We start from the raw sequence: 14,478 nt of genomic DNA on the forward strand, positions 1-14,478 counted from the left end.
CCAGCTGGCGTTGTTGGTCTTTTTACATTTAATGCGATAGCTAAATAATAACATATGTTGCATAATAGCAATATAATGTAACTGATAAAAATCGCTAAATAATAACATATGTTGCATAATAGCAATATAATGTAACTGATAAAATTCTAAAATGTTCTATACCGAGCAGATGCCACACGCTTCGAATATGATACCATTTAGACACTGAACAATGGGACATAATGCCTGTTTATTCCGTTGTTAAAAGTAAATTAGTTAAAAAAAAAGTGTGTGTTGATCAGTTACAATTCTTGAATGGACATGTGATTATCAAACCATGAATCAGCATTTCCAAAAGATATTAATGGGCAACCACGAGCCTGATCAAATTCACAAAGCATGCATAACTAACGGCCATTGTTTCCTTTGTTCACACTCGGTTTTGTTCATGCACATGTTTCATGAGTTTAATATCAACATTACTGTAAATAATTGGTATATCATTTTGTATCATTTACGCGTTGGACGATACATTGTTGTTGTTTTTTTTAAATTCATTTTGGGGTATTTAAATAAAGCAGGCACAGTCATGCAAAGTCAGCTTCGGAGTGGTTCTAGCAAGCTGTTTATGACAGGTTCCTGGACAGAGTCAAACATAGCGAGCGGATCCGTCTGTGAATAAAGAAGGTAACTCATTTACAATCTCACTTTAGCTTCTCTTTGCTGTTTATCTTTTTTAAGTGTTGAAACTAAACAGGCATCGAAGGGTGAACGCGATAGAAAACTTAGGTGAGAAACAATTAAATTGTTTGTTTCATAACATCTTATAATAGGATAGAAAGTTCGGCAATATTATTTGATTCGTTGATTTGTTTAATATTCATAAATTATTTCTAACTTGAATAAGGATTATCTATTGCAGATTTTTTTAACAGGCTAGGTTTGTTGACATATTCAAATATAGCAATACTCGAACCTTCAACGTGGTATACATAAAAAGCTTAGAGTCAGCACCAAGAAAGGTTGGTCTTGTTGATTTAAATAAAAACGCATTTGACCTTAAAGTTATTTATCATTTTAAAATTACGAGGTTTTTTATATGTTTATTTATGTCTCTATGTGCATACAAATAATGTCATATTTGTACTTTCCTATTTTGTTTTCGTTGTAAGCGATATTTGAAATGAATTACCAATCTAACGACAGTTAAGAAATTATCGCTTGACTATCTTAAAATGAACAACTAAGCAGAGGTGTAAATTAGGTGTGGTGAGATATAAACGCGACAAAACGAAATCTGTTAATAAACGAAAAAGCGAAAACACCTTCTTTTTATTAAAAACTATGTCATAATAACATAAACAGTAGTTGCGAACTATACTGTAACTATGTAGAACTATTTTTGTGATGTTGATTCTATTAAACAATAGAAAAATGTTTTCTCGGAGCATCTTACATGTATGTTACAATATAACCTATTGTAACACGCGGTCGTTTAGTGCATATGCATGTTAACGCGAAACAATCATACGCAAATGGAAATAAGAATATACATCGATTTAAACAATACATATTTTATCACTCAAAGCGAGTGAATAATGATGCATTAATTTAACTGGTACAAGTTCACACTTTCGTGAAAATATTTCAAGCAAAATGCATTTGATCAAATGTGTTAAGCATAACATAATGAAAATCGTTGCCTGTTTTTAAGCAAGGTCTCTTACTAGAAGTTTTTTTCGACTTAAACAGTTTATATTTTAAACTGAAAGGCAATAAATTTGGGTAAAAATTCTAAATTTAGATAATGAAGCCTTAGTGCAACGTTTCAGGTGAACACAATCTGTTATATATTTTCTGCGGATAATCTTTGACAAGAATGTTAAAAATTACCGGTTAAAAAAAATACTCTTATATCTAAAATATAAACGTACCTACTTACCATGATTATGATGGAAATTTAGTCATCATTAGCCAGGTATGGTACAATCATAATCTCATCCTTGATGCTACTCATCGCGAAATTCACGTTACAATGGCTGTTAGTTAGTGCCTTTATTGCATTGGGGTATGTAAGTTGTGTTGGAATATTATATATGTATAAACATTGAAAGTTAATGTTAGAAAACCATGCAATATATATATATATATATATATATATATATATATATATATATATATATATATATATATATATATATATATGTATTGCACCTCAGAGATATTGGTGCTTCTATATCTATATGACCGGTTTCAGTCTGTAAAATGATATAGAGAAACCTAAAAGTATATGGACCGGTCTCTTTTTTTGTATATGGACCGTTCGGGGTTACACAAAGCTAAATGTGCACTGTGTTGAGGCGTTTTAGTGAACAGCATTGACACTGTTTCAGCTTTAACAAGAGTAAAAAAACGACAACTAAGTTTAGAATAAACGACACGCTTACCTAATGCCAACGTTTGTCTAATGTTTATTACAATAATGTCGAAACGATATTCACTTCCATTTTCTATTCTTCCATATCTTTAATTTATCGAAACTTATTTTAAATCACACTATTTTATTGTATTCCTATCGAAGTTTACATTATGTATGATAAACACACAATCCGAAATACGTTTTGCATTCGTTCGATGCCTGAAACAAATAACTAACTGTTAAAAAACATCACGTCCGACATATCCTTAACGTCCATAGAATTTAGCTCCAGCTGGAATGTTTCGTCAGACAAACTACGTCACACGACATACGTCATCGTTTGCGCATTCAGTTGCATGAAAAATTAAAGTACAGAAAGCCGGTACAATTCTGTACAATAATACAGGGGACACTCTTCGGTGTAATATAAGAAATAGTAAACTCCGCTTCGGTCCCAATGGCCTTAAAGTGACCAGCCAGAAAGCCAAAAACTGTATATGGACCTCAGCCTACGGCTTCGGTCCATATACGGTTTGTTGCTGCCTGGCGGGTCACTATAATGCCATAGGGACCTCAGTGGGGTTTACTATTTCTTAAAAAAAAAAATATATCTATATAATATATAAAAAAAATTAGAAATAGTAAGCCCCACTATATATATATATATATATATATATATATATATATATATATATATATATATATATATATATATATATATATATATATATATATATATATATATATATAAAAGCTGTATTCATTTTATCCCGAACCTTTTGACCTAACGGTTTTCATCAGCGGCCATTTTTTATTTCTAGATGTTTAATTTTGGACGGATATGACGTTGTGCTATTCCGGCGTCAACGTTGTTTTCGCGCCCTTTCATGAATTATTATTCCTGTACGTTGATGCCATATGGTCGGTAGGTTCGAAGTTTTGCCTTTCACTGTGCTGTGTGCGAATACGCGACAGATTCAACAAATGTCGCTGGTACAGAGTTCCGCTGGTCTCTCCCACATGCACGTACCTGCGACAGCGACGACAGTTGACCGCGTACACAAAATTGGATGATTTACAATCCACATTGTTCCTCACGCTGTACTTCCTGCTGCTGGGATCTGTAAAATAGTTCGCCCTTCATCATGCACGGGCAAATTGCGCATATTTGCTCATGTTGGGCTTCCGGAAGAACATCCTATTGTGTTTTAATGTACTAGGATGTATTGCAAGTTGCAATCCCTTCTGAATGCTACTAATGGGGACTCAGGGAACACGTCCTTCATTCTTTCAGACGTGTGCAGCGTGTGTAGGTGTCTGCGGATGATACGGCCGATGTTGGGTAGTGCGCGCGAAAACGTTATCGCGAGCGGAATCCTTGTATTACGCTCCGAGTTTGTCTTTTCGCGCGCGTAAAAGGTCCTCTCTCTTTTTTTGTCGACCTTTATCAATTCGGTCTCCATAAATGCCCCGTTATATCCACGGTTTACGAGCTGTGCTTTCACCGCCTGCCTGTGTTTCCGGTAGGCAACCTCCTCTGAACAAATTCTTTTCGCACGCACACCCAGACCATATGGTATCGCTTTTTTGTAGACTCCGGGTGCGAAGAATTCCTGTGTAGGTACAGGTGTTTATCGGTAGGCTTAGTATATAGGTCTGTTTGAAGGCGCCCGTTCCGTATTGATGTCACCATGTCCAGGAGCTCTAGTTTTTTCCGAAGAATAGCGGAGCTCGAGTTTAATGCGAATGTTTATTTCATTTCCCTGTGTGTGGAAAGCTTTAAGTGCCTCGATACCATGCGTCCATAAGCCCCACACATCATCCACAAACTGGAAGTATGCGAGCGGTTGCTTTTCTGACCGAAGATAAATAATCACTAAGGCGAAATTCTTTGGAGCATAAAGTAATTGTATCATCCAATCTGTTGTTATGATTGTCCATGTAAAAGAGGTTTAAAACGATCTAACTGCACTTGATCAAGATAGGCGGGCAATGCTATGTAATACCGAAAAGACGTTTGATAATACGTTAAACAATTTTATAGTTTGGCCTTTATCGGCTGCAAACATGGTATGGCTAGGTGGGTCCAGATAAATCAAGATAGACCGCTACGTTTGAGGCCCACAAGTTTGTATAATATTGTCTGCCATTTTGTGAATTTCTAATCTGTTCCTTCTTACGTGAACCTTGAACAAGTCAACCAAAAACGCAAACTAAGATCGCCAATTTAAATACGTATGCTCAAACATTTCGATTAAACATAAAGCCGTTTATATCTCGAGTAATATGATTTATCCTTTCGCCGAGCATTTCATTTTATTTTAATTTGATATCGTTAAATTTAACTATAAGGATTATGAAATTTTGTAAAAGAAGGGCATCCAAATCCAAATATGTAAGGTTTGTTTGATTGTTTTTTTGAGATTCATGTAATTAACATTAAGTTTGTATTCTTGATTTCAGTTTCAATATGTTCGTCCAATTTTTTATTGTTGCCAGCCTCGTGTCAAGCGTGTCAGGTATGGTACCGAAAAAAATCGCTCTGTGAAATGGGTTTTTCTGTATGTGCGTAAATCACTAAACTGGAATTTTGTTAAAAAGGTTTAAACGTAAAATATCGTAAAAGCAGAGAGTTTTACCTTATTTTACGCAAATGCAATAAAACCCATTTCAACAGATGATATGATCATATATTAAACGCACTAATTGAACATTCTTGTCAAATTGTTATAAAGGCGACTTTCATATTCGATCAATCAGCTATAGATATTAAAGTTTTCCTTGCATTTGACACTGTGAAGTTAGTTTGTATTTATGCTGGATGAAATACTTTATTGAACATAAATCAAACACTTTTTGTTGATGATTAATTGTAACGTTCGATTACCACCATGTATATATTTCGATAATTTTCTATAGGACGGAGTATTTGATTGGTAAATACTTCATATAACCCAATCATATACACTTTTAATATTTATATAATGTTGTGTTGCACAAAGAGCACTTAATCTTAATATCCTTTTCCTTCTTGTTGAGGTGGCTTGACGTATTACATCCCGCTCACGTGTTACCCATCTCGCATTCGTTTGCGGGCGGGTGTCTGACATATGACGTCATGTATAGACATGACGAACGCTGGTTCTCTTTCAAATGACTTTTCAAACTTTTCTGAAGGCCGGTTAATAAAGTAGGAAGTCATATATATAGACATGACATAAGCATGTCATAAATCACATGGCTGCTATCATTCTTCCGCAGGTGTGGATCTCACGTACAATTGTCCCGTAAGAAACGGCATGGTGGATTATGCTCAGTTCAATCCGTACAGTGATGGGCTAAGAGCTGACACCATTAATAGTCTGGCCTTTCAGACCAAGGGTTAGTTTAAAAAACATCTTATTAACTTTCTTAAATACTGGTTTTACATTTCCAAGTTTTATTTTACTTGATTGGCTTTTTACACCCAAATTTAATATACTACAAAACATCTTAAAAAATTCTGAAATAATTAAATTGTATTCAATTAAATGGTCATGCCCACTTGATAAAAACACATGTCGCCCTTTATAGATAATTATTTTGGAAAAACATATTAACTAAAAACTGTTTTGTTTCAGGCAACAACGACGCCCACATCCTCCTTCAACACAACAACATCGACTTCAATAACCGAGTGGTAGAAATCGTCATCGGTGGGTGGAGTAACAGTTTATCTGTAATCAGAAACCAACAGCAAGGTCTCGCTTTGTCTTCTTACAGGGTATGACTCTTTTTTTACAACGGGCCCCCTTCCTTCCTGTGACACCGCACCAACGTTTGCATAAAAAAAAACGCTCGGACATTCTGACTTAGTTATTTATCAATATTAAGCGATTTACTATATGTTTTGCGATCCACAATTTTATTGGAAACAACAGACACAATTATTTTCTTTATTTCTCCTTGTTTAGACTTACGATTTCACCGGATTATTTCGTTACAACAAAACGAATGCGATATGTTTACGGTAATACATTTCTAAATGTAATAAAAGCTTTTGTAAAAGGGCACACTGGATATTTGAAATCTAATAAGGTGTCAATCTGTAAACAAGTTTCACTCAATGTGAAACTTAAGTAATGATGGAACCTCGACTAATTTATATACCTCGACCTCATGGTATGCAAGGGTTTTCGCTTCTAATGAGATCAGACGTCACAAAGTCTCACTCTTGTATAAATATAATTATTGGACATGCCATGTATTGTGTATTCACTAAGAGGGAACGACCTGTCATCAAATACTAAACAAACACCAATTAACCCCGTTAATTGTAAATAAATCAACCTTAGCGCGGTTGCAATCGAATATCTGTTGTGATAAACACTGATAAAAGAATTAACAAGCTAAGCGGTGGATTGCAGACAACGTAAATTGTATACGTGTTGGTTTAACATAAACAAAAATAAACCATCTTCGATAAAAGTTTGACTGTGTGATTTCCATGATAATCCAAGTTTTACACTGTCAAATTACACACACTTAGTATGGAAATACATAAATGAAAAATAAACCATAATAATAACAACTTAATTTTTACTACGAGATAAGAGTTGTCAACTATTAACTCCATACTTGATAAAACGCTAAAATCAATCCAACATTTCTTTTGGAAACTCGAATCGATTGTTTACACAATAATTATATTCTTGTGAAATGTCCGTTTGTTTAGCTTTTTTAACTCTCAAAACATGTGTGCATGATTTATAAAATAATAGTGACAATACACCGTTTTTGGCCGTTACCGCTCAGGCGCTTTAAATACGTTTCCATCACCACTTTCCTTCGTCTTCGAATGATTACGATATCAAAAAAGGTGTTTACTTGTAAATATGACCATATTCCATCATAATCAAATATTGGTATTTTCAGGGCTCTTTACTCTCCGGCTCCATCTTCCAGTGGTTTTGGATCTCGTGGAACAGTGGCTGTGTAAAGGTAAGATACAAGGATAACACATCTCAAAATCTGTTGAGAATCAAAATAACTTAAGCATACTTTTTAATGCGATGTCACTGAGTTTGTTTAACTGTCTCACCGTCAATATACCCATCTTATTTAGTTATTTTATCTCGATTATATCAAAAGCACATGGCTTAAATAGTTTTTTTCTAGTCCTTTCCTGATAAGAACAAGTACGTGATGTTTTTGTAAAGATACCGAAAACGCTCCCCGAAATGGGTTCGAAGCCGGAACCGCCCAGTTACTATGCAGACACCAAATCCATTACGTCATTTTAACCTATGTATTAGGTTGGCAAGGGTTCAACCGTTGGTGGCTCTCAGATAATGGAGTGGTGCGGACTTGACTACAGCATTAATGGCATCCGTTTCAGCTACGGCTATGGCAGTGGAGGCACTTTCATCATTCCTTTAAGGCGTGGGCGTGAGTATGGAAGCATTTTTCTTCAGGAGATTATTGCCACTACAAACAATACTAATAATACTAATACTACTACTAATAATAATAATAACAATTAGTAGTAGTAGTAGTAGTAGTAGTAGTAGTAGTAGTAGTAGTAGTAGTAGTAGTAGTAGTAGTAGTAGTAGTAGTAGTAGTAGTAGTAGTAGTAGTAGTAGAAGTAGTAGTAGAAGTAGTAGTAGTACTAGTAGTAGTAGTAGTAGTAGAAGTAGTAGTAATAGTAGTAGTAGTAGTAGTAGTAGTAGTAGTAGTAGTAGTAGTAGTAGTAGTAGTAGTAGTAGTAGTAGTAGTAGTAGTAGTAGTAGTAGTAGTAGTAGAAATAGTAGTGGTAGAAGTAGTAGCAGCAGCAGCAGCTGTCGCAGCAGCAGTAGTAGTAGTAGTAGTAGTTGTAGTAGTAGTAGTAGTAGTAGTAGTAGTAGTAGTAGTAGTAGTAGTAGTAGTAGTAGTAGTAGTAGTAGTAGTAGTAGTAGTAGTAGTAGTAGTAGTAGAAGTAGTAATGCAACTGTGAAGTCGGATGGCGAGGGCCGCAATTTTCAACCATTAAGAGATTTTATATAATTGTTATGTGTCGTGTAAGTATACGGTAAACATATTAAACACAATTAGCATAATAAATTCGTTTGGTTTTCTATACACATGAACTTATAAAGTCGAAAAAAAACGCCAGAGGATATGAACTATAATATTTCAGTCAGAATGATAAATGCTGTTGGGTATTAACCTCGCCATCAATGTCTTATGGCAATCATAATCTGGAGTAAAAATGTGTAAGCATTTGAAAAAAAATGACAGTATTTTTGCATAAATACAAATATGTATTTGAGTATTTATTTGTTTTATAACGTGTCCTCATTTTTAGATAATCACGAATGCATCAAGAAATAAACTTGAATACATAACTAATACATTATTTATAAGTATTCGAACCTACAATTAACTACGTATATCATCGCCTTAGGTATAGACCTTAAGCATTTTGTACTTTCAACTCCCTTAATGACTGCTTCGCCATTATTATATTCACTGCTGCTACTACTTTTACTCTTACTCCTACTACTATCTTTACTACTTCTGTCACTACTGTTTTTTCTACTACTTCGACTAATACTGCTTATTACTATAACTACTTATACATTAACCTACACATCAATTATAACAAATGTTATTTATATTACAAATATTACTGCTAACATAAAAAATACTTCTATTACAAATAATATTATTATTATTAAAAATTTTATGAACTTTTTATAAAAATAAAAATATTGAAAATGAAGTGATCTATGCTTTATCTGTTATTCCGTTATAGCAATTCCTGCGTGTGAGTCCAGACCATGTCAAAATGGCGGAACGTGTGTGGATACACAAACAGGGAGCTATAAGTGCAAATGTCAAGTCGGCTGGAAAGGGCCCCAATGTTCAAAAAGTATGCGATTATATATAATTGTTATGTTTCGAGTACGCATAGGATAGAAATGTTACAACCGAGCAGCATAATAAATGCGTTTATTTACATATATACCTTTGAACATGTTAAGTCGAATAAAAATGCCACTGTGTATCAACTGCCTTATTTCAGTCAGCATGATGATTGCTGTGGGATATTTACCTCGACATCAAACCGTTATGGATACCGAAATCTAAATTAAACATGTGGAAGATATAAATTTTGGGCATAATTGTGCAAATGTGTTGCCTATTTATGAATATTTATTAAAGAATATATTTTTCTGCATTTGAAGATAATGATAAATGTAACTTGAGATACACATCGGAAGTATACATAAACGTATCACATTCAGGATATAAAACCGATATGAACTTCGTGTAACATCGCCTAACGTATAGTCTTAAACATTTCGAGTTTGCGACTTATCTTTGACGGTCATCGACATCTTGCTCAAACTTTCACAGTTGAATGACATTATGTTTAACTGCTGTTTAACTAATATACATTATTTTTAATAAATACGTTACGTTTCTAATTATCAATATATTCGATATCAATAAAGATATGTGTTAATAAATGGATCTTAGAAGCCTTTATTGCTCGGTAAATAATTCCTTTAATTAGATTTTTGGAGTTGGTAAAGCTTCAATAGCTTAATAATAATACTAATAACAGTAAATTAAATTTATATAATCTTTATCCGTTTTAGGAAAAAACGCATGTGCTTCCAAACCGTGTGGCAATGCAGCACGGTGTATTGTGGTACAGAATGGTGGCCATCGTTGCCGCCCTTACAAGGGACCCATAATGGTTGTTTAAACAGGTAAGAGCCATTACGTAATTGTTACTCCTATGATAGAATTATTAAAATTGTGCAGTTAAATGTATGCGTTTATTTTTAAACAAATATGAATTTTAAAGTCTTATGAAAATGCGAGATGCAAAAACCATATTTCGATCAGTTATTATTCATCTGACTCGACATAAAACCCTTAAGGCAATACAAATCTAAACTGATTTGTTTACATTATGCTAATTTTCATTAATTTTCCCGTATTAAATATACTATTTAAATTGGCATATTTAGGATTAATATTCAATATTCTTCATATTTATATTTATAGAACAACGGATTAAAGCTATATTGATGTGTTTTGTATAAGGTGAGGCTTTGAAAGAAAACGGCAAGGCTTTCAATAAGGGATACATTATAGGAACATTTTTTCTTCTGTTGTTGTTGTTTCATTTTTTAATAACAAATAAGTAGAGATTGGTATTTTTTTCTGCCTGTCCTAGGAGAGATAACAACACTTGTAGATTCATATTTTAATTCTTCCACATGTTATATCTAATTTGCTTTCATAAAGGCATATACAATTTATTGATTATATTTATATTTAATAACTTATATGATAGTAATAATAATTTTGTTTTGTTATTAATATTATAATAAAAAATATTATCATTAGTAGAAGAAGTAGAAGTAGTAGTAGTAAAAGTAACGTTAACAAAAATAAAGAACAATAATATGACTAGAACCCAATTATTGTTCACAATATTTTTCATTTAAAAAATTACTTACTTTATGGATGGTGGAATTCAAACAGGCTGATATTTAATTGCATGTAATTTTATATTGTAAAACATTGTTTTGTTTTGTGTTGTGTTGTGTTGTAGTGTTGTTTTTTAATATCTTTTTTTTCAGTTTTGGTTGATCTCGTGCCCTGGCTCCTCGTCGGAACTGGATACATCATATTCAAGATGAGCCTCAAATTCGTCTACAACTTAATCAAAGCAGAACTTTCTTATATCTCCGATAAATAATTTTCCTTCTTTTGTGTGCGTGTGTGTGGTTTGTAATATCAGTATATGCAAAGGTGTATTTACATAAAAAATAAGGTCAACCACGTGTATAAAAAAGTTGCTAAATAAGTTTATTTTATTCGTTTTATTTTAGGAATTTGGTTGTCTTAAATTCAAATTAGTCCTTCTTACAATATACTTTTATACTAACAATTTATACTGCATATACTCATACAGTATACATGTACTGAAAAATACGTAAACCTTTCTTCTAATAAATTCGCTTGCATCATAATATTCGTTTGTCTTTGGTTCGATTTATTTAATTATCACACCAGCTTATTGGAGATTATGGCGTGTTTATATGCGTGTTTGAAGACTTAAGTGTAATCCTTTAAGAAGTTATTGAGAAATGGACCGAAAAAGGGCATACAAGTGGAAATAAAACAGAAATCATGCAGAGTTGTAAATGGTATTTACTTCACATTGCATCAAAGTTTCTTCATAATTAATATATGGTTTTCAAGGGCCTAACAGCCATGTATTCAGATATGAAAGAAAAAAATTAGACAAAACAGAAAAAGGAGAATTTACTAAGGAGAACATCTCCTTATAAATATATAATATATTAGGAAAGTATATTTTAATAGTATTTCCTTCTGCCTAACAACCATCTATTAATGTTTGCTTTTTGAAATCAATTTTGAAAGGCCGGAATGAAAAGGTCAACAGAAAGGACATACAATTTTAACAGTGCACTAAATAATGCATCCATCACTTAACATCATTGGACATTTCTGTCTGAAATTTGAAAGTGTTATCTAAAGCGTATCTAAAGCGTTACATCTTAACGTGTTAGAAACATAAAATACCATAGAAGACCATATCAGGAATATCGACGTCGGAAACTAACTTCACAAATAATTAGAAAAATGCATACTATATTCATCAAAATAATTGAAATCAAAGGATAAAGTAAATGATAATGATAATGACTGCACAAAAAAACCTTTCAGAAGTGGAAAATTCTATAATTTAACACAACTTTTTATAACGATATATTTCCTGTTGCTATGTGTAGATGCACGGATTCAGGAATTTTTAGGCAAGCCAACCAGGTCACAAGTTAAACCAGCCTTAACAAAATTAAGGGCACACACATTCATGAAAATTGGTCTCATTCTGTGAAAAACAAAATTAAACCGGACACAAAAACAGTTAATCTGGCAGCACAACGCAATAGCAGTTCACACACTTAATGATGTACTTAGTTTAACGAAATGTAAATATTACAATAAGTAGTTGTGATTTTTGGCTGCATTTTGTTGAAAGATACACTGCATTCGACACTTTAGGATAAAGATATTTATGTTCCTTTCTGTAATGGCAATCATTCGATTTATAATGCATACTTTTGCTGCATTTGTTTAAATTATTACAAAAATGAGTTGATACTAGAATTGCTTGGATTGCTTGTTTTTATTCACGCTAACGCATTAAATTATGACCATACTGTAATTTAACCATGCAGTGTCCACTGTTCATAATTTATAGTGTTTTATCATAATTAAAAATCTACTTTGGATGTTGTAGTATGAGTATTAATGGTACTTAAACTTATTATTGAAATTACATTATTCCGTAGTACAAGCGTACGTGACCTTGATCTTTTACGTATTAGCTCAGTTGAATTATCCGAAGGGATATTAAATAATTATAACTCTCTGATTATACTCCTTTAATTGACGTTTGACGGTTTTATGTAAGTGTGTAACGTCATTTCATTTTTGGCGAATTTTTACATTTTTTGGCGCCATTTTATATAACGCCATTTATGACGTCATCATGTACAACGTCATTTTACGTTTAAAAACAATTTTCTTTGTTATTTAAATTGTGCAGTCAAAAGACGTAAAAATGTAGTTAACATATAATTTCCAATGTTTTGATAAAGGCATTATGCCGAAACGTCAATTAAAGGAGTATAATCAGAGACTTTTACGTATTGTTATCAAAAGTGTTACCTCATCACTCAAGTTAACATTATAGTCATTTGCACAGTATTATGTAAAAGCGTTCTATATATCTCGCGTGTAAAATGAGGCTAGGACCGGTCAAACTACTGACCGACGAACAAACGCAAAGCTGAGCATAATAATTATTAATGTTCCATATTCTCTCAATACCGGCAATCAACATCCTATTTATGGCCGAATAACATTTAACCTCTAAGTGTGACTTTGACCGTTGTTGTAATGGGGCCGATGAGACGGATGTCATTTGCAATAAGTTTAAAAACAAACTAAATAATGAAAACAGTAACAATCTGGACAAACTGTTTTAAGGTAAATTTTGACCTTGACCTCTAAATTGTGCCTTGACTTTCGGGCTAGGGATACGGGTAACCACGCGACAGCACTAAAAGTTTACATATGTATCAAGTTCTTTTAAAATCCATCAATATATATTGCAACGTTGCGTCTTAGATAGGAACTTTAAGACGAACGCACAGTGAGTGCGACTGCTATAATATGCCGCCTTCTTCGAATGGTTATAAAAATACGTTGACATTAAAACACACTTATAAAAAAAAATGCATATAATTTAACACGGGTATGGAATAAAATAGAAGGTTAATTGCATTTTTGAAATACTTTTCTGTCTCTTTTAAGAAAAAATCGTAGTTTTTAGACAAAACTTGTTAGAAAACAAAATCATAATGCAACTGTAATTGAACGAATTACATACATGTTTACCATCAAAATGTTACGTGGATCATTCATAACTAGAATATTAGTATTGCACTAAATTGATACATGACGAATTTATGCTAAACCGTAAAACAAGCAAAATATACACGTGAACTTAAGTCTCTCTGTGTAATGTAATATGATCGCGAAGCAACTATTGAGCTGTCATAAGCAGTGAGTTTGACGGAGTTATTTCTCTTACATTTAGAAATGAATCAATAAATGACATGATAAAATAAACAGATTGATTTCGGAATGTATTAACAAAACATAATCATATCCAGAATACATCCTCTTTTAAAACGGCGTTATCGTATTCTTTGAATACATTTGCTAACTATATTTGCCATAGAGCAAATACTGTTAAAAATAACACGCGTTAAGGTGTTTCATAATTATGCATATGCAAAACGCCTATGACAATTTGCTTCAAAACTTTTTCTCAAAAGCATACATACATACGTATCATAATTGGTATTTTCCACTTTTTGGTAAACCCGATGATCTTGTCAGCTCAATTCGAACCTTCGTTGTTAATTAAAGCCATTACATATCAACACAAGATAAGTATTGATGCAAAGCATCAAAGGGCGTCGGCAATTTCAGTGTAAAAG

At 33.0% G+C, this 14,478-nt stretch overlaps 1 protein-coding gene across 1 annotated transcript; it reads left to right on the forward strand.

Moving 5' to 3' along the window:
- The first annotated feature begins 551 nt into the window (after positions 1-551).
- Positions 552-11,409, forward strand: LOC127850913 (uncharacterized). Its single transcript, XM_052384307.1, has 9 exons — positions 552-666; positions 4,862-4,917; positions 5,660-5,779; positions 6,019-6,161; positions 7,313-7,378; positions 7,693-7,825; positions 9,171-9,287; positions 10,021-10,134; positions 11,017-11,409. Exons 2-8 carry the CDS (start codon positions 4,869-4,871, stop codon positions 10,128-10,130), a joined length of 738 nt encoding a protein of 245 aa, XP_052240267.1. The 5' UTR covers positions 552-666; positions 4,862-4,868; the 3' UTR covers positions 10,131-10,134; positions 11,017-11,409.
- The last annotated feature ends 3,069 nt before the right edge of the window (positions 11,410-14,478 follow it).

The sequence above is a fragment of the Dreissena polymorpha genome, chromosome 11 (assembly GCF_020536995.1).
Source record: "Dreissena polymorpha isolate Duluth1 chromosome 11, UMN_Dpol_1.0, whole genome shotgun sequence".
In the NCBI taxonomy this organism is placed as follows: Eukaryota; Metazoa; Mollusca; class Bivalvia; order Myida; family Dreissenidae; genus Dreissena; species Dreissena polymorpha.

Bases quoted from the DNA above. Each gene is read 5' to 3' on its own strand.
- LOC127850913 (XM_052384307.1), top strand. From the start codon at position 4,869: ATGTTCGTCCAATTTTTTATTGTTGCCAGCCTCGTGTCAAGCGTGTCA. The intron at 5,780-6,018 runs GTTAGTTTAAAA...GTTTTGTTTCAG, and splicing joins TCTGGCCTTTCAGACCAAGG to GCAACAACGACGCCCACATC. The intron at 7,379-7,692 runs GTAAGATACAAG...CCTATGTATTAG, and splicing joins GGAACAGTGGCTGTGTAAAG to GTTGGCAAGGGTTCAACCGT.